Source organism: Harpia harpyja, chromosome 15 (assembly GCF_026419915.1).
Source record: "Harpia harpyja isolate bHarHar1 chromosome 15, bHarHar1 primary haplotype, whole genome shotgun sequence".
Taxonomy (NCBI): Eukaryota; Metazoa; Chordata; class Aves; order Accipitriformes; family Accipitridae; genus Harpia; species Harpia harpyja.
In genome coordinates this window covers 22,190,550-22,210,736 of record NC_068954.1, presented here as the reverse complement: position 1 = coordinate 22,210,736, position 20,187 = coordinate 22,190,550, and the positions used below count along the sequence as shown (strand labels likewise).

Sequence of the window (20,187 nt, the reverse complement as noted above, 5' to 3'; positions counted from 1 at the left end):
AACCAGAAACCAAGTTTTCTAGAAACCAGAAGTTTCTAGCAGTAGGACTAGCAGTTTCTAGTAGGACTGTTCTTTTTACTAAGAAGTTTCATCGTACCATGGGGCTTCTACGTATCCAATAAACATGAATGCTTCCTTTGAACTATTACATGCTTCTGTAACTATACAAACACTATTTCTATAGCAAATTCGTCAGAGAGAAAAGCTTTGTTAATATAAAACAAACAAAACCTTTACCCTTTATTGCTCATGGCACTATCCCAACATGCTTTTAGTGTTTGCCCAAGGAAGAGCATTAACAAAATATTTTTAGAGACAGCTGCTACTATAATAATTACAAAACATTCATTATTCATTATACTCAAATTTTATATAGAGAATAAATTAATCATTATCAAAATGTTTTTAACCTGGTGGTGTTGGTCTAACAGTGGGTTTAGGTGGCTCTGGTCTCGATGATGGTCTAGCAGGTGGGTCATTTACCTAAAATGTATAAATTTTTATAAAAAATTGCATCACACCTGGAAGTAGATTGTAACTTCAGAACCTAGAGGTATATCAAGTTATACTGAAAAAAAAAAAAAAAAAATCACTCTTTCTCCACTGAAATTGTATGAACTTGAGAAGCACACTAAAGAACTAGTGACATACACATGACTAAAGTAATTCACCATGGGTTTAACAAACATGAAAGTAAATGACTGTCTATCAGTAACATCAACACTGACAAGAAAACATCTTCTACAGTCTTAGTATTATATTGTAAATGTTATTGAATGGAAGACAGAAAAAGTAGAAAATGAGGAGTATCCACATCAAACCTGGTATGCTCATTACCTGCAGATTAACTTGATTAGGAATAGTTGAACAAACTTTTGTAAGCATCGCCTCAGATTTGATTATGCACTATTATAAAAACAAAGATATACTTTTTTATTCTGGAGGATGCAAAGCAAAACCAGCAACATTTTTGTCCAGAAGAGCCTACCACGGCAATGCTTGAATGAATGTATTACTCACATGCAGTATCTGCAATGTGTTACACCTTCAAGCATCCAATATAGAAGTGAAGAATGCCACATGAACATCAACATTACCACTGACTAGGAACAGTTGAGGAACAGAAAAAGCCTATATGAAAGAGAGGTGCACAAACCCTTCTTTGTTCTCTTACAGCTTTTCCTGGATTATTTTTTTGCTCTTCGTTTTCATATACTTCAGTGAAGGATGCTAGAGTTTCATAAAGATCTTCTGCTTGAGCAGGAAAAGGCACATCACCAAGCAAGATGGCACTAGCACGAATATCCTGCCCATAAAACCTGATACAAAAGAAAATATGCCAGGTATTTGATCATCATTACATTTCAATGTCTAGATAAATTCATCTTGTGCAAATGTTCCCCGTCCCTGGCCCTGCATTTCTCCTACTGATCATCTATTGAGAAATGACAGAAATAGTTCAACGCTGTAAATTTGCAATGATAAGTAATTGTAGCAGACTTAAATGCCTTCCTACTACCTTATTTCAAAATATTATTCACCAGTAGTATTTTGTTCCTGGTCAGGTGGTATGCATCAGCTAGACCACTTGAAAGCCAATCACACAGCAAACTGAAGAAACACACACCCCTTTTGCAAAACATTGTAATAGATTCCTTAATGATGCAGTAAAATTCCTTAATGAAAACATTGGAACCTCAATTTTATGAATGGAGATATCTAAAAGTTACTGACATGCTGTCATTAAAATCAGTATTATTCTTTGCTGATATTAGCAGAATCAAAGTTTTCATAAACACAGAACACGTAAGTGCAAGACACTCAGAGGTTCCTTTCCCTGGATTTTAAAATTAATAGGCTGCACAAAGGAAGCAGCATTCCGTAAGCTGGGTATTTTCTCAAACTCAGTGATGCTCTAAACCAGATTGTTATGAGTGACCTAAAAGAATATTTCTCATTATGCAGTAAATTCCTCAACACCCGTCTTCTACAATATCGTGCTGGGTTTAGATGGCAAGGTTTTGGTAAGGGGTGGGACTGCAGGGGTGGCTTCTGTGAGAAGCTGCTAGAAGCTTCCCCCATGTCCGATGGAGCCAATGCCAGCTGGCTCTAAGATGGACCCGCTGCTGGCCAAGGCTGAGCCCATCAGTGACGGTGGTAGTGCCTCTGAGAGAACGGATTTAAGAAGATGAAAAAAGTTGCACAACAGCAACTGGGAGAGAGGAGTGAGAATATGTGAGAGAAACAACCCTGCAGACCCCCAGGTCAGTGAAGAAGGAGGGGGAGGAGGTGCTCCAGGCGCCGGAGCAGAGATTCCCCTGCAGCCCGTGGGGAAGACCATGGTGAGGCAGGCTGTCCCCCTGCAGCCCAGGGAGGTCCATGGTGGAGCAGATATCCACCTGCAGCCCGGGGAGGACCCCACACTGGAGCAGGGAGATGCTCAAAGGAGGCTGTGACCCTGTGGGAAGCCCATGCTGGAGCTCCTGGCAGGACCCGTGGCTCCATGGAGAGAGGAGCCCACGCTGGAGCAGGTTTTCTGGCAGGACTTGTGAGCCCACAGGGGACCCGTGCTGGAGCAGTCTGTGCCTGAAGGAATGCAGCCCATGGAAGGGACCCACGCTGGAGCAGTTCATGAAGGACCATCTCCCATGGGAGGGACCCCATGCTGGAGCAGGGGAAGAGTGTGAGGAGGAAGGAGCGGCAGAAACAACGTGTGATGAACTGACCGTAACCCCCATTCCCCATCCCCTTGTGCTGCTTGTGGGGAGGAGGTAGAGAAGTTGGGAGGGAAGTTGAACCCAAGAAGATGGGAAGGGTGGGGGGGAAGGTGGTTTTTTTAGACTTGTTCTTATTTCTCATTATCCTACTCTCTTTTTAACTGGCAATAAATTAAACTAATTTCCCCAAGTCCAGAGTTTTTCTGCCTGAGACAGTCATTGGTAAGTAATCTCCCTGCCTTTATCTCAACCCACAAGCTCGTTGTCATATTTTTTTCTCCTCCCATCCTGTTGAGGGGGGGGAATGAGAGAGCAGCTTGGTTGGCATCTGGTGGCTAGCCAAGGTCAACCCGCCACAGATATATAATCTCTAAATATTCAGCATCATCTCAATACCCATTGCAAGATGTCTAAATTGAAGAAACCTTTGCCCCTCAAGAAACTCTAAACTCGGCACAGTATGTTCTCACAAAAAACTTTTTCCAAATTGAATGCGTCCTAGTTCATTTTGTCACTATGCCTACACTGAATCTTCTAGATTTGAAGAGAACTTACTTGCGATTTGTTTCTTTCCTTTCAATCAAACAGGTTCCTTCAAGAGATACACCTGCAAACAGTCCTCGAGATTTGCAGTATGTATAGACAGCAGCAGAGCTTCTCAGGGCAACATCCCCCTCTAAGTTTCTAGAAGGAAAAAAGTTTTGGTTGACATTCTTCAATACGGCTTTGCAACATGAACAGCAATTGTCTTTTTATTTTAATCCTACCAAAAGTCAGCAAGAGTTTCACTTCCCTCTGTTTTTACAAACTCTATTGAATATATTCAAGTGGGTCAGACTTGAAATCCATTTTCAGTTCTTATTTCAGACAAGACCCAGTACAAAGTAATGAAGTTGTTTGATGAGGTTTCCTCTGAACCACAGAACAATGTTGCCTTATGTGAATGCTCCACATTCAGAAGTCTGAAAATGATTAACCCATGTTTTAATCACATTTTAAAATGATCTGATTATGTTTGTGGTGACTTGGAATTCCAATCAATATATCCAAATCCTCCTTTATTTTATGGTGCCCAAACCAGCACAAAATATTTCAAGTAAGGCCTTATCAGACCTCAATAAAATTGGAAGATTACAATTTTTGCCCTACATGGGATCACATAATATTTTAGGTTTGAAGATACCTCAGGCAGTCAGCTAGTCCAACCTCCTGCTCAAAATGGATACAACATCAAACTCAGATCAGGTTGCTCTGGGCTTTGTCTAGCCAGTTTTTGAAGACTTCCAAGGATATAGATTCCACAGACACTCTGAGCAACCTGTGCCAGTGCTCAATTATACTCATTTTGAAAATTTTTTTCTCATATCCAGTCAGAACCTTCCTTGTTTCAATTTATGACTACCATCTCCCACTGTCTTGCCATGCACCTCAGTAAAGAACTGGGGTCTGTCTTCTTTGTGAACCCCTGTTGGGAATGCAGCCTCTTAGAAGACCTCAAGATCTTCTCTCCACCAGGTTAAATAAGCTGAGCTCCCCCAGCCTCATTGTTCACGTGCTACATGTCCCTGGTCATCTTGGTAGCCGTTCACTGCGTGCACTCAAGTTTATAAACATCTTTCTTGTACTGCAGGGCCGAAACTGGACACAATATTCTAGCCATAGTCTATGAAGTGCCAAGTAAAGGGGAACAATCGCTTCCCTTATCTACTGGTTACAGCTCTGTTGATACAGCCCCCCCGCACTGTTCGCTGCCTTTTCTGTCAGGATGCACTGCTGGCTCAGCTTACTGTCCACCAGGACCCTGGCACCTTCTCAACAGGGCAGCTACCCAGCCTGGCAGGCTCTGCCTACATAACGCAGAGAGTTCATCCAACCAAGGGTGCAGAACTTAGCATTTGTCCTTGTTTAATTTCATGATTCCTGTTGGATCTTTCCTCTACACTGTCTAGGTCCATTGCTCTGAATGGTGGCCCTACCCTGAAGTATATTGGCTGCATCCCCTGATTTGGTATCATCCACAAACTTGAAGAGGATATTTTGCATCTGTTCCTCCAGGTCACTGATAAAAATATCAAGCAGGAGAGGTCCCAGAAGAGTCTCCTGAGGAATTCCACAGAAACCTGGCTTCTGAGTACAACATGAATCATTTACCACTATTCTCAAGCCTGATGATCTGGCTTTTCACCTATTTGCTAGTCTTCCCCACCCTGACACCTAGGCCACAATGTCCCAGCTTGGACACAGAGATGTCGCAGGACAGCATACTGAACGCCTTTGCAAGGCAGATGACATTCACCGCCCTCCCCGATCCACAGATCTCCCTCATCTGTGGAATAGCTATCATCTTATGCTTTTATTTTGTCAGAAAAGATGAAAAACTGTCAGTATAAACTTCATCATAAAAAAAAAAAAAAAAAAAGGCATAAGGAGGCATACGTCCCATGAGCGAAGTCTGAGGCAACTGGGCTAATCAAGAATATGAAGCCAGGCTCTTTATAGCAGTGTATGGTGGAAAGATAAAAAGCTATGGACATAAATTGAAACAAGAAAAATTTTGACCAGATGTAAGGCAAAACTTTTCACCATGAGGGCAGTTGAACAGTAGAACAGGTTGCCTCCATCTTTGGAGGTTTTCAAGACCCAACTGGAATAAAGCCCAAGCAACCTGATCTGAAGTCATAATAGACCTTACTTTGAGCAGGAAGTTGGAGTAGAGATCTTGTAAGGTCCCTTCCAAGTTAAATTATTCTGTGATTATATCATCTCATCCTTCAAAGTAAGCTGGCTTAACCACTTGAGGTTTAAAAGTAATTATTTGGTGTATTATTTATTTACTGCCAGGCAGATCTGTGGTGACAGAAAGCACAGACCCATAGGTTAATGAAAATAATAGTTCAGTCAGGCACAGTAGCACCTGTGCTCTTTATTGAGCCTAGCCAAGCAGTCTCCTGCAAAAAGAGAATAAACCTCAGAACACTTTCCTTCTACCAATAAATGCCTTTAACAGGAAAGAAAAAAAAACCCCAAAGCAACAAGTGACTGAAAAGGCGTAATGCTACAAGAAAAATATGGTCCAGTCAACATACAGGTTGCCCAGGTTGTTTTGTAATGTATTAAAAAAAGCCACGTCAATGTTTATAGTTAGTTAAAAACTATATAAAGGTAGTTAAAAAATTATCTTCCATATTTAATTCTACCCCATATTAAAAGCTACCCCATATTAGTAAAGTATTTTACTCACCTCCCCAGAGGTCCAATTGCCACAGTAAGATTTCCTCCAAGTGTAAGATTCCCTCCTTTGGCAAAAGCTTCTACTGCTCTTTCATGATTCAATATTATCACTAAGTCTGAAACCTATAAAATATCAAATAAAAGTACTATGCTTTTTAAGAAGAAAGTTAGAACAGCACAGGAGAAGTGTCTTCCATTTTGCACGAAAACAGGTGGGAGTGTCGAAGATATTCCCTTCCGCAAATGAAAACTAGCTCCAGATTTATCAAGGTTTTAATTCAAGTGAGAATCTCTCTTTCTCTCAGAGAATTACTTCCCTTCTTGTAAAGGATTCTTTCAAAACAGTTTTCATAACGAAGTTGATTCTTTTTCTGGAAGGTATTTTGAAACTAAAAATCCTTTCACTTACTTTTTAATCAAATTTGACTGATTTTTCTTTTTTTTTTTCCAAACTGCTGATATGGTCAGTATGTGACAAACAACAGCTGTAACAGAAACCCTATTTTAATTCAAAATTTCCTAATTAACAGATTTTTATTTTCTACAGCTTTTGCAAACAATTGTGAAGCCGTTTTCCGATGTCAAGAGAGATCAGATTAAGAAAACCATTTTGATCCTTCCATAACTGAATTAATAACAGCAAGACAGAACTTAGTAAACAAAAATTACCATCCAAAGAATAAACACCAAAAAGGATACAGATTTTCCTGTTATTGACAAAATTTTATTTTCTTGACAGAAAATTAGGAGTCTAATATATATATATGCACATATAAAGTGTGGATACATTTATATTTTTATATATTTATATATTAATATTTAATTTTTAAAAACTTGAAAATATGGGATGTAGCCACTTTCTTCAAGGAACTATTAAACCAAATAACTGAAGAATTAATAAAGCATTTTTGAAAGATTCAAATGCAAAATGGAAAAAAAAGAAAATCACTATTTTTAAAAGACTTTATTTGCCTGGACTGTGACACAGAATGGATGTATCGAAGAACTTCTGCTACTGTTTAAGGTGATGCCTATTTCCATCAGTACTGTAAAACTGTAACTCTCATTGATTGGAACAAATTTCAATAAAAATCTCCTACAACTCTCTTCCCAAACTAGAAAGCATTTTAAAGAAGGAAAAAGTCTTTCAAACACAACCATGATCCTATAAAGATTACTCTATCTTAGCTAAAAGCTCAGTAAACACACTACATGTATTAAAAAAAACCCAAAACACACTGCAGCAGTACCAGCCTGTTCAACAGAGTAGATTACACCTTTGTAGCTTACTGCGATGGATTATCTTTTCAACAGATATATTGACTACCCAAGGACTACTGTGCCTGATCTTTCATCTGAGGAACTTGACTGAAAGCCAGGTTCAGAAAAAACTTCCAACTTACCCCAAATTCCAAACAGTGACAGCAGGGAATACAAGAGGAAATACCAGATTATTTGCAAAACAAGGCTGGCCCAGAAGTATTACACACAGCATAAGAGAGGCCTTTGTTATTAGCCCCCTGGTAACCTCCACCCCATCCCAAACAAAAGATGGCTGACATGAGTAGTTTCTGAATCATCCAGGGATGGAGAGAGAATGTCTTTCAGGATGCTGCTACCTCCTCTTACCCATTAAGAGGATGAATCCACAGCTAAAGCTAAATGAATCCATAGTGAGAAAACCTTCAAGGAAAGCATTTAGATGAATTTTAAAATCGGTCTTTAATTTGAGGTACCAAGTTGTTCACTATGACTTCTGAAGGCTGTGATTTCCTTCTTCCACCTGTAAGTACTGACTACAACTATGCCAACTATAGTCTCTCCTTACTCTCTTAGTAATAAAATTCAACCAATTTCTACAAGGTTTAAGTTTATATATGACTAAAAGAATGCTGAAATTGGACTCTGGGCTTCTAAGCTACTTAGGTATTTCTGAATAGCACCTCTTCTCTAGAAGAAATAAATAAGATTGTGTTATAATAATGCCAGCAAGGAAACAGTATTTTGTAAGCTGACTAAAATTTCAAATGAAGGGCACAATATTGCTCAGAAAAAACACCCTCTCAAAAATCGCTTCTATTGAAATTATTTGAGTAAGTATCAATAGTAAATGGTTACATTATCTATAATATCAGATGATTAAAGAAGAAGTTTCATAGATTAATCAAAGCACGTGAAAAGTGTTTCATTGTCATAAAAGAAAAAAAAAAAACAACCCAACATTGGACCTCAAACTCAATGTTTTGTAATGCATTTAGATCCTGTAGTCATAAAACCCAAAGAAAAATCCTTACAAAAATTAATAACTGTGTATTCACATCATTCTTTAAAAAGTGCACAGCAATAATGCCTGAGATCACACAGTGAACAATGAGGATACAATAAAATATTGATCCATTGCTCATTACGTGAGTGCTGGCTGACTGGCTGTCAGGACAGGGACAGCTGGTTACTTGTAGAAGACGCACTGGGGGCTGGCGTGGACCACCCAGATCAGCTATGCATGGATTCTTCTGAAGAGCAGAACGCCCATAGTAAGAGATCTTGTTGGCAGCATACTGTTTGATTTTCTTTGGGAATCAGCAGAATGAAGCTAAACAGAAAGAAAAGAGACGGATAGGACTGGAGGCTAGGGTAGGAAAGAGGAGGAATGACGGAAACAAACAAGGGTGAAGGAACTGTGAGGAAGAGGAGATGGGAAGCAGAGGCAGAGTGCTGCCAGGGCTCAGAACAACAGATTTCTCTGAACACATTGAGAGTCCCTTACTTAACCATTTCTGCTGTCTGAGAACTGGCTCGTTTTCTGTTGCATTCCTTCAGAGAAGGCACCATCAGTTTTGGTGCTCCCAAACTGAAAGGTGAAGTCAGTAATCACAAGTTAGTTTGAATGGGAAATGTATGAAGTACCATAACATTAGCCAGGCTCCATTTTACTCCACCTTCAATTCCTTTCACTGTTTCTTGCCAGATGGAGTCCTTGGGCTCTTTAACAAAGCATTTGATACAGCATTAAGTATGTGTCCTGGTTTCAGCTGGGATAGAGTTAACTGTCTTCCTAGTAGCTGGTACAGTGCTGTGTTTTGAGTTCAGTATGTGAAGAATGTTGATAACACTGATGTTTTCAGTTGTTGCTCAGTAGTGTTTAGACTAATGTCAAGGATTTTTCAGCTTCTCATGCCCAGCCAGTGAGAAAGCTGGAGGGGCACAAGAAGTTGGCACAGGACACAGCCAGGGCACCTGACCCCAACTGGCCAACGGGGTATTCCATACCATGGGACGTCCCATCTAGTATAGGAACGGGGAAGTGGGGGCAGGGATTCGCCGCTCGGGGACTGGCGGGGTGTCGGTCGGCGGGTGGTGAGCAATTGCACTGCGCATCATTTGTACATTCCAATCCTTTCATTATTTCTGTTGTCATTTTATTAGTGTTATCATTATCATTATTAGTTTCTTCTTTTTCTGTTCTATTAAACCGTTCTTATCTCAACCCACGGGTTTTGCTTCTTTTCCTGATTTTCTCCCCCATCCCACTGGGTGGGGGGGAGTGAGTGAGCGGCTGCGTGGTGTTTAGTTGCTGGCTGGGGTTAAACCACGACAGTATGGGTTACTTTTAACTAACTCCAATTGGCTTATATGTGAACACTGACAGGAAGCTTTCTGTAAGGGAAAAATTCAGTCTGCTAGAAGTGAGAAATTGAGGAAATAGCTGTTATGTCACTTTTTTTCATTTAATCTCTCCAAGCAGTTAGACCAATAGGATCAAAACCCCTATTCTGTTTGTCTTGTATAAATGAATTTTATAATAGCTTTTTTACACAGAAAAATAGATTCTACTATCTCACCAACATTTAGATCTTTGTCAATGCATTTTAATTTCTTGCAAAAAAGTTACCAACAAGTATTTCAAATCCAAAATTATACCTCAATTCCAATTTCAAATCCACCACCAACGCCAGCAATTCCTATCGCAGAAGGAGCAGACCAGGCTGTAATGCAAAACAAGACAAGTTTACAGAATTTTTACCACATGTTACAATAAATACTCATTTTATTATTACAGTTAAAAAACGCTGACAAACTCTTTATTTAAAACCATGTTCAAAACCACTACAATGGAATCACATAACTATACTGGTTTAACCCACAGGAAGGAATTTAAGAAATACAAACCCTTGTGATCTAAACAAATCTTTATTACAAATTATTTATCATACAGTTGTCCATAATTGGATAGAATTAATTCTTCCAATGAGTTTTAAACTATATGCTTTCATATTTCATCCTTTTCTACAAGCATTTACATCCAGTCAAAAGTAGGTACAAAATTTTGAAAACAGCTTTCAAACCAAACATTGTCACCTACTGGCTTGACTCCTCACACATCTCACGTTTTATGCTATGAAAAGAAATAATGAAGAAAAAAATATTTTTTTTTCCTTTTAATTCTTCCATGAAGTACAAAAGGAAAATATCCACTTACTTCCATTAGGAAGACGAGCTAATACAATTCCACTTCCGCCTCGAGCGGTCACCAAAAATCCAGCTTTTATAACGGACAAAACTGCAAGGCCTTTGGCTTTAGCTATTACATGAGCTGAAAAGGCAAAATCATTTATTCAAGATCTTGTAAGAGAAGTTCCAAGAGAAGGGGAATATAAAACTTTACATTTAACAATTTTGAACACATATGAGTCAAATAATCAAAGCAAAAGCTTAAAGAAAATAGCAAAAAAGCTGAACTGATAATGACGCCCCCACTCCACAGTCAACCACAAAGCTAGTTACAGGTCACATTAGCCTGTGCCAATCTCTATACTGTCACAACTGCTTCACCTATCCCGGTTAGCTTGTACAGAATTAGTTTGCTTATTGCCACAAACGTTGTCTGTGAGTACCCTTAGCAAGATAAAGAGGCGGTGAATAGTTGACATCCACATCTCTACAGATTTTTGGAGGACAGGAGTTTGAATTTAGATCAGAGTGACACATGGCAGCCTAATCAGCTTATATCATTAGGCAGTGTTTGTGGCAAATAAAGTGTCATCATCCTGCAAGTCTTATTACAGACCTTCTGGAACATAATAGTTATAAATTCAAAGCCACAACCAGCAACACCAGATGAAGGAAGACACTAGGAGAAACACAGAATAACAATTGCAAAAATAAAGAGGACAGCAGCAAGAGTGCTTAATCAGTATCAAAGGAGAAATGAACCCTGATCTCTTCCCTTCAACTTATTTTCATCTAGCTAATTCTAATAAACACAGATATTCAAGAACTAGAGCTACTATTCCAGGTTCTCCCTTAAGAACTGACATTCACAGGGTGAGCATGAGACAGTCCATCCACCCCAGAGGAAAGCCTTCTTGTGCAGATACCCTGTGGCTGTAAACATGCAGAAGAGCTCTCCCAGTAAGTAACGTCTTCCTAGGATACAAACTGAACCCCTTTACTTCCAAAGCGTTTTCACAAAAGTTATGGCACCCCAGATCTTCATTCCTCTCTAAGTTATGGTCAGTGAAAACAGAGGGAATTGGTAAAGAGAGCATGATTGCAACACAGGGGAGTGTTGGAGGTTTTAGCTGAATCAAAACATTTTCTTTACTCACGAGGTATGATTTTATCAGGTCCATTTCTGGAAGTTATTTCTGTAAATTCTCGTAATATTTTAGCTGCCTTTTTAGCTTCTGACTTCAGGTTGGAAGGTATAGGGTTATTCACTGTAAACCATGAAAGAAATAAGAAATTATATCTATGGACAGTTCAGGATAGCTCATATAAAAATCAGTGTGATTTGTATGGGAAAAGTGATTCTTTACAAATAAAGAGTAAACCAAACAAACCGGAAACAACAAATATAAGAAATTATCTCCTGCATCAAACCCACATTTTGTCTCTGATGGCTGTAACAGAAGACACCACTCAGGAAGAGCACAAAAGCCTGGTTCTTTTCCACAATGTTCCCCTTGTACTTCCTCAGAATCCACACTGGCAACAGCAAGGATGTTGGAGATACATCCTCAGTTATTCCTGTCACTATGTATTTATGGGCTTGTTGCATATGAATTTGTCCAATACCTTTTCAAACCTGCTGATACTCTTTGCCTCCAGAACTCCTGCAGCAGCAGTTCACTACCTGCTACTTAAAGATACTTGATCTATTTTAAAGTAATCTACTAGTTACAGTGAATGCCTGCTAGTTCAAGTCGTATGAATTCTGGTGAACAACTACTGCATTCAACTTATCCACTACTTTCATGCTTTTATAAATAGCCAGAGCCCCCCAGCCTTCTCCACTTCTTCAGGAGTCCCAGCCTTCTTAGGCTCTCCTCAAGGTAGTTGCTCCATCACTCTGATCACTCTAATTGCTCTTCTCTGTACCACCATCAAGTCTGCTGTCCTTCAAACCGGCAACTGTTGACCAATGAACACTAAAAGCTTAACATTTCTTCAGGAGATTTCTCTTACAGCGCTAAATTTGCAGCACGTTCTGAAAGTGAACAAAATTCTGTTTCAGACCAAGAAATTTCCTTTAGAAATCTACTTCCCATTGAAGGGCTTACCAATATTTTCTCTCCAATGCAATTCAACATACGCACCTCTGTAGATTTCAAGTGAGGAAAAAAGCAGGCATTAGAGATAGATTATGTTTGCTTTATAAAGGTGTAGACTACAGTAGCAAACACAAAAAATCTTGAAATTTACCCCCCAAATCCACGAGATCATAAATTCTACGGAATAGTGATGATTCCATTTAGATCTACCTGATCTGCTGTCATTAATCACTACTGAACAGAATCAAGTATCATGTTAAGATTCTGCAACAGTATACATACCACTTTATGTATGAATAGTAATGTTTCACCTGTAGATTTGCAAAAAGAGGCCCTAGCGCAGATAGAAAGATATGAGTTAGTCTTAATTCTTACAGCTACTAAAACCCCTCAAAGCTATCACTTAAATTATTCTTGTTTTCCTGCCTGGACATATCAACATCTACCATTTCCAATCTTACCAGCAACAAATTGTCCCAGTAACACATGAATATGTTGTCAGGCCAAAGACGCATCCAGCCTCGTGTCTTGTCTCTGAAAAGAACTAGTGACAGTATTTCCATAAAATTCCACTGTTCTTAAATTCACAAAAGCATAGAAAGGACCGTGCACGGAGAAACAACTTTCAGTCAAAAGTGGCCTAGTTTTTTAACTGGTATTGCCTGAACATTCATTTACATCTTCACTCTGGGCAACATTCCCACCCAAAAGCACGAAGGTGAGGACTAAATACATTTTGAGATTAAATCAATGAAGCTTGGAGAGCAATTGAGCTCAGACTAAGTGAAATGCCTAGTGGCAAGTCAGCCAAGTTTCTGTCCAGGCTCCACTGACTAGAATAAGAACTACATCTCTACTTTTCAAAGTTAAGTATATTCCTCTAGTATGTTCTCCAAGTGAGAAGGAAGATTCCCAGAAAAACAGAAATTTTGACAGCTGAGTCTCTGAACTATCTTCCCCATGTGAAAGCTTGTAGCCACATTTGGCTTTGGTGAAAATGCAGCAGGTATAACTTTGGAGAGTTTGAAGTGACAGCAGACATCATAAGGTTCTTCAGAAATATCGGCCTCTCTGGGAGCAGAAGGAAATAGATGCATAGAATGCAACAGACTCTAAACTGCATTGCGGTAACAGAGAGGAGACATACTGATTCTGTCTCCTAATCATCCCTTCTGTTTTCAGAAGGTTAAGATGATGGCCAAGTCTCCATGTGTGAAAGGATAGGGAAAGGTGAAGCTCTAAACTCTTAAGAGCTCAGGACCTTCAGAAAAAGCTACTGGCATGTGCAATTTTCTCTGACTGTTATGGCACTAAAATTGTAAGCCAGCTTGCAGGAGTTTTGAACACACATTTCTTCCTTGGTTGACCAGGCTGGAACCTGGCTACATGGACAGAGCACAAAGAGAGGCCAGTGTAGCCCAAACAAAACATTAACAGACAATTGCTTTTGGTAGATTAACAAACCTGGCTGGAGCAAATGTCTCCATTACTTCTGTTGTTGGTACTTGACATTGCATTTTCAAGGTCAAAGGGGAAACGCTACGAGCATGTTGTAAGAGAAAAATAGGAAGATTTTTGCTTTTGTATGGAGATACATTGGGGCAGTCACAAAAAGCATATTGCATCACCGTTCTTCTGAAGAAGGCATGAATAATACACACTTTCAGATAGTGTAACTTATAATTAATAATATTGTAACACACAGTGCATGTCCATTTGCATAACCAGGTGAACACTTTTACATGTAAGATTTCACTTAAGATATTTTATAAGTCTAGAGACCTAGAAGTCTACAAACAAGAAGAGATGAGTAAAAAAAAAAAAACAAAACCAAAAAACCCCCACCACTTTATAGTTTTCATATGCATTTTCAGATTCAGAATTGCTTCAGAAAGATTCGATGGTTACCAGAAAACAGGGTGTGCATGTTTATGTGCACGTAGGAGTTACTATTTAATTGAAGACAATCCAAAGCTGAACTTCATGAGCCAGCAAAAGTAATACTGTTACTGCGTCACTGTCCCTTTAACTCTCAATACATAATTGGTTTCAAAATCAGGTTTTGGTCACACCTTGGGGCAGGAGGGAAGATGTCAAAGTAACCCTTTTCAGTGTTTACTTTGAAAGTTTCACAAGATACCTAGAATGACTCCATGGTTTTCCTACCTGGCTTATTTTTATCCTGGTGTTGCTATTTAGTAAGAAATTAGGAAGAAATTTTTTATGATGAGGATGGTGTTTTTACAAACAGGTTGCCCACAGAGGTGACAGATGTCCCATCCCTGGAAACATTCAAGGTCAAGCTGGACAGGGGTCTGAGCAACCTGATCTAGTTGAAGATGTCCCTGCTTATTGCAGGAGGGTTGGACTAGATGACCTTTACAGGTCCCTTCCAACCCAAACTATTCTATGGTTCTGTGATTCATCTGTACTATGATTCTAAACATATACTCCAAAATGCAAACTTTGCACAGAAAAACAGCATTACTCGAGCAAACTGAAAATTACGTATTTCCACTCCAACCCCTCTAAAAGGGTATTTTTTGTGCCACATGGTGTGGGATTCCCTTATTACCAGGGAATAGGGGAGATGGAGAGAGATTACTCATCTAGCTGTACATCGCAACAATAAACAGGAGAATAACCTAACTTCCCATCCTCAAAATAACAGCAGAAACTCCACTTTCTCCCTGTATTATTTGTGTCCTACATCAACATTGCTTCTGCATTCTGCATCCCGTGGGTATCTACAGAAATTCACACTTCCATTGTCCCTTGCTTTTTCCCTTCCTGCCACAGACTGAAGCAATGGAGGATTTTTCTGGACTAAGAAACAGCAGGGGGATTTGACAACAACATTCTGCCAGTTACTGTGCATGGAGCCAGATTTGTGCGCTTTCAGAAGCGGACTAAGAAATGGGTGATATTTCTAAAGCACAGTAGAGATACAGATCGGGGCAGAGGGAATTAAAAAAGGAAGAGGTTAAACGCACTGCCAACTGAAGAGCTCAAAGCTACATCTTGTAGAGAAGGGTTGCAAGTTAAGATGACTTACATCCAGATTTTAATTTAGACAGCAGCAGGTATGAAAATTAAAGTGACTTTAACTGGCAAGCAAACATGGCACAGAAAGGTTTTAGTAACAATGGACAGGATCAACAAGCCAACTGATCAAACACTTCCATTGCTGCAAACCAACACAGTTACTCAAAGTGGCTACCATATGATTCTTTCCATAGGGGCTCATTTTGAGTTCCTTTATTTACTTCCATAATGTTACACAGATACTAAGGAACTGGGCCGGATGCCTACAGGGGTCTTGAGGAACTGATGACTTGTTTAAAAAAACACCAAACAAGCCTACACCCTAACCTTAATTATGTATAATATGATGCTTGATAAAGCCTGGCTGGACTCCCATTTTGCTAAAATTGCTAGAGCCATGGCAAGGAAATCTAATATTTTTATCACTGAGGAAAGGGGGAGGTTTGGCTCTCCCTCTTAGGCTATGCCACACTCAAGATTTTGTTGACAGTATTCAATTAAACAGGGACACAGACAACAATCAACACTAAAAAGGCAAAGTTTAATGGTTAGCTATATAGCATGGGTGAGGCCTCACTCTTACTATTAAATTTTAGATAGGTTTTGTAAAACTTTGTCCAAAGGCAAAGAACATAATGCTTTTTCAGTAAAAAAACTAGTAAGTGGAAAATTGCACAAATATGTCAAAGACAATTCAAAACTAGTTATTTACTTTTTTTTTTTTTTTAAAAAAAAAGACATACGTGGAGGTTTGCACTACGAAATGGTGGTATCTGTCCCAAAATACGATACAAATAAAATGACTAAAAATTGTAGTGAAGGTTAGGGACAAAATCTTGTTTCTACTTATTTTAATCACTGTATAAACAGACAAAACCGTAAGTGGGATTTCCGTGACATCAAAAATGGTTTAAACCTCTGTTCACCTATCAAATTGTCCTCCTCCCCCTCAAGCTTACCTTAGGATTTGAACTGTAAAATTCTTTTCTTAAAAACTGATTTAATATTGCAAGTCTATTGAACAGATGTTATAGAAATATCTGCGTTTTAATAAAAATACTGCATGAAATATTTAGAAATAAGCAGAAGTTCCATGTTCACTTCACCCCTTCAGTAACATAAGGAATAATCCTGTAGCACTGTCTTCACTATTAGCTTTTAAGTATGCATATATAATTGTCTGTTTTGTATTCAAGTAATGCTCAGGGAAGAGGTAACCAGGAGCAATAAGACAATAATATCTATCAGGAGGATATACTGACTGATGGATTTGGAATGCCATGACCAGTGAATGCCCAGCTGGGAGCAAGCTTCATTTGCACTCCTGCTTGTTGTTGAAAGAAGAAGATATTGAGCATATGTGAGTCAGCAACACAAACCCCATGGGGGAATATCACACCAAAATTGATTAACTGCTTAATTTGTAAGCTGATGAGGCAAGTGCGTCAGCCTCTAATTTACATTCTGACTAACAGTAATAATGTGTTGGCTGAACATTTGGTGAAATTATCTAAGCAAGGTGTAATAAAGAATAAATAAAGCCTTTTTACTTAAAAGCTGTAAGTAATTCTGATATAATCAAAATTCTGCTGAATATGAACACATGAAATAAAGCATGGTGGTGTTATGAGAACCTGAACATCAAAAGTACAGTTTCAAAGAAGATTGCTGCTAAAGTGGAGACAAAGTCTCACATGCAGATTTCATACATATGTTGTCCATGTATGTATGAGCTTTGAAGTATTTGGTGGAAGGTGGTTTTGGGGTTTTTCTGGTTACAAAAAGAAGAAAAAACAATGGCAAACACCTTCTATGAGCCTCAGACAGTAATTCAGTCTTCACTTTCACTTCACTGAAAAGTTCAGAAACAGCACAAGAATACATTAAAGCATAGCTGATTTGCAAATACCCATGGTTATAGCAGCAACATCAATGCTAAAAAGCTTGTATGAACAGAGAACATTCAAAATTATGATTGAGAACATTCATAAACATGAGAACTAGCATAGTCAAGAAAGGTTAAAGAAGAGCATCTAATGGGAAAGAGAAACCTGAAAAGCAAGACAGTGCAGTGTTGGAAAAGAGCCTAAACAAGAGATTTCAATTCAGCATTACAATTAGAGAGATGAATGTAATTTTGGTTTCACAAATGTGTAACATTGTGGTACTGTGGTAGCCAGCTCCAGCCTTGGGATTCATCTGGTATTTGGAATTCCTAGAACAGCGTGCAAGACGTGCATCGTAAGCATTTTGCCTAATCCAAGAAAAAGCGAAGCGATACAGAGCAGCGGATGACAAGCAGCAGACTATGTTAAACATGTCTCTGTCAGTCTCCCTCCATTTACTACTTCCAACACTTGAAGCCAATGGTAGACAGCAAAGCAGTCAGGTCAATGAGATGTCAGGAAAAGATCTGTGGAGTCCAAGGAAACAGTGGCAGAAGTTGAAAAAGAACCTGGAGGAAAAGGATGGAATAAAATAAAGGCAATAATCACGCCCTTTAGTTGAAACCCAGCAGACTTCTGCTGTCAGAGCCTGAGCTCCTTACTCCTGGTTTTGGAGCCAATAGCAACAAGTAGATATTTTTTCCTTGAGACTCCAAAGAGCATGAAAGAGGCAAGCCTCAGAATGCACACTTTGATCATCCTGAAAGCACTAATGGCATGGCAAAAAGGAGTCTAGGAAAGCAGTAGCAGGGAATGACAAAGTAGCAATTATTGACAGGGAGGTTCATGCCAATTATCTATGTTGCACAATTCTGCCATAGGCACCTGGAGAACAGCAAGGGAGACAGAAGACAACAGAAAATACATCAGCATAAGGCAATGGAAGCAAAGTTGAAAAGGAGAAAACAGGGTCTCTCTGTATACTGAAGCCTTATACTAATCTCATGTATTTCTACCATGTTCCTCATCACTTGGATTCCTGAAATTTTACCAACTTTCACGCAGTACTGTTCCTCAACAAGCTTGGTGCGAGTAGTTAGTGCTATGTCAGAGATAGTAAGAGTTATGTCAGGGTACAAGTACTGCAGCAGGAACTACGTGACCTTCCAGAGTGGCAGCTGAGCTGCACTGGAATACTCAAATGTGTGCTTTCGCAACCCTAAAGGTTTTTGTACTGTGAATTAATATAACTACTCTTTCCTCCTTCCCCACCCTGGATAACAAGAAGTTTACTGGATGGTACTGTATTAAGCTGGTGCTGGTAGTGGTGGGGGAGGGAAAACAGAGCAGAAAGGTCTGCAGAACCTGTAGCCTTCAGCATACAGAAGACAAGGAGTTGGAAGTATTTTAAGGTTTACCTAGGACAGATGGAAATATAAGAACAATCAGATTTTTCCTCCCAAACACTGCATTGGAAGGAAGTGAAATGGTGCTTAAAAATAAAGCTGAAAATTACCCCCCCTCCCCTTATCCATATTAAAACCAGCCTGTTTTTTCTTGTTTCACCTGCAATAACCTGCTAAAGTTAGCTGCCGATGACAGCCTGTGCACAGGAAAAAACTCGTGAGCATACTAAAGTTACAACTAAATGCAGCCTTCAAGAACTCAAATATGAAAAAGGAATGTCACATAACAGAAGACAGCACCGTCTCTAAAAGGAAAATAGCCCAACAGTTATATTTCTCCAAGAGGAAAAATCTCACAGACATTTCTATCACTACATAAAGCTAAGATATTTACAGTATTTTGAAGTTTTTTTTTTAAACTGAATTGGGGAAAGGGCTATAATAAGAAATCATTCTTGAATTTATGAAGCTTACATTTCCAAAATTACATATATATATTTATATATTTAAATCACAGTAATTTGGGGGGGGGGGGGAATGACAAATGCCATTTTAAAGATTAGTGCTTCTGAAAACCTGTTTGGAATCTTGCATTGTATCTGTATCCTTATTCCAAAACAGCTAGGAAGTCAGACAACAACAACGAGAAACCCAGTCATCTACAGTTGGATTTTGGTATGCAAATACACAGCATGAAGTCAAACCAAAACCTACAGAATCACAAGTTTTTATTCAAAAAAGAACCACTTTGAACATAGAAGCCCTTCCATTGACAGAAATGAACTAATGGAGATAGAGAGCAAATTTCCTTGTTTGTTCTGATCTCTGTAAGCCTGTGTTTTTTGGTTTTGGTTTTTTTTTAGGAAGCCAGTATTATTGGAAGCATGTAACTGTGCTAACTCTGAACGTGGAGAGGGATAATGCCTCACTCCCAACCTGGACATATACTACTTTTACTACTGGCCCGTATTCCAAGGCAAATTGCTCTTTGCACCTAACTTTGGTTTAGGGCTTTCTGCTGTGACTTAAAGTAGAAAACTTCTCCTTCCTTGTCAAGTTTTTAGGCTGTTGTCCCCTAAGCAGAGGGATTTTGTAAACTCAAGCTTACAGAGATACAAACCAAGATGTTAGCCAATGACCCTTCTGAAAGCAAAGCAAAATTTGATATGCAGTAAGTACATAAAATAACACATCCAAAAATAAGCTTAGCCTCTGCACCTCAGAATTATTTAATCTGAATAAACTGAATTATATGAAGTGTGGTAAAAGTATTTATGCCTGTTAGCTATGTCAGTGTGAATATTGTCGTGCATAGTGTCCAAAACCATATAACGTTTTGGGTCAGCTG

The 20,187-nt window shown here is 39.0% G+C and overlaps 1 protein-coding gene across 4 annotated transcripts in view; it reads right to left on the bottom strand.

Moving 5' to 3' along the window:
- The window catches only part of SH3YL1 (SH3 and SYLF domain containing 1), a 53,013-nt gene that overhangs the window by 29,135 nt on the left and 3,691 nt on the right, over positions 1 to 20,187 (bottom strand). Inside the window, exons 1-8 of one of the 4 annotated variants that reach the window (XM_052809197.1) lie at positions 19,865 to 19,883; positions 11,558 to 11,668; positions 10,429 to 10,542; positions 9,870 to 9,934; positions 5,959 to 6,071; positions 3,273 to 3,401; positions 1,157 to 1,319; positions 411 to 483 (exon numbers count right to left, since the gene is read on the bottom strand). In XM_052809197.1, coding sequence (XP_052665157.1) covers positions 411 to 483; positions 1,157 to 1,319; positions 3,273 to 3,401; positions 5,959 to 6,071; positions 9,870 to 9,934; positions 10,429 to 10,542; positions 11,558 to 11,668; position 19,865 — 769 coding nt within the window. In that variant the 5' untranslated portion in view covers positions 19,866 to 19,883. Of the gene's footprint in view, positions 1 to 410; positions 484 to 1,156; positions 1,320 to 3,272; positions 3,402 to 5,958; positions 6,072 to 9,869; positions 9,935 to 10,428; positions 10,543 to 11,557; positions 11,669 to 12,201; positions 12,442 to 19,864; positions 19,884 to 20,187 lie in introns of those variants that run through there. The other 3 variants (XM_052809196.1, XM_052809195.1, XM_052809198.1) reach the window with 3 other exon arrangements.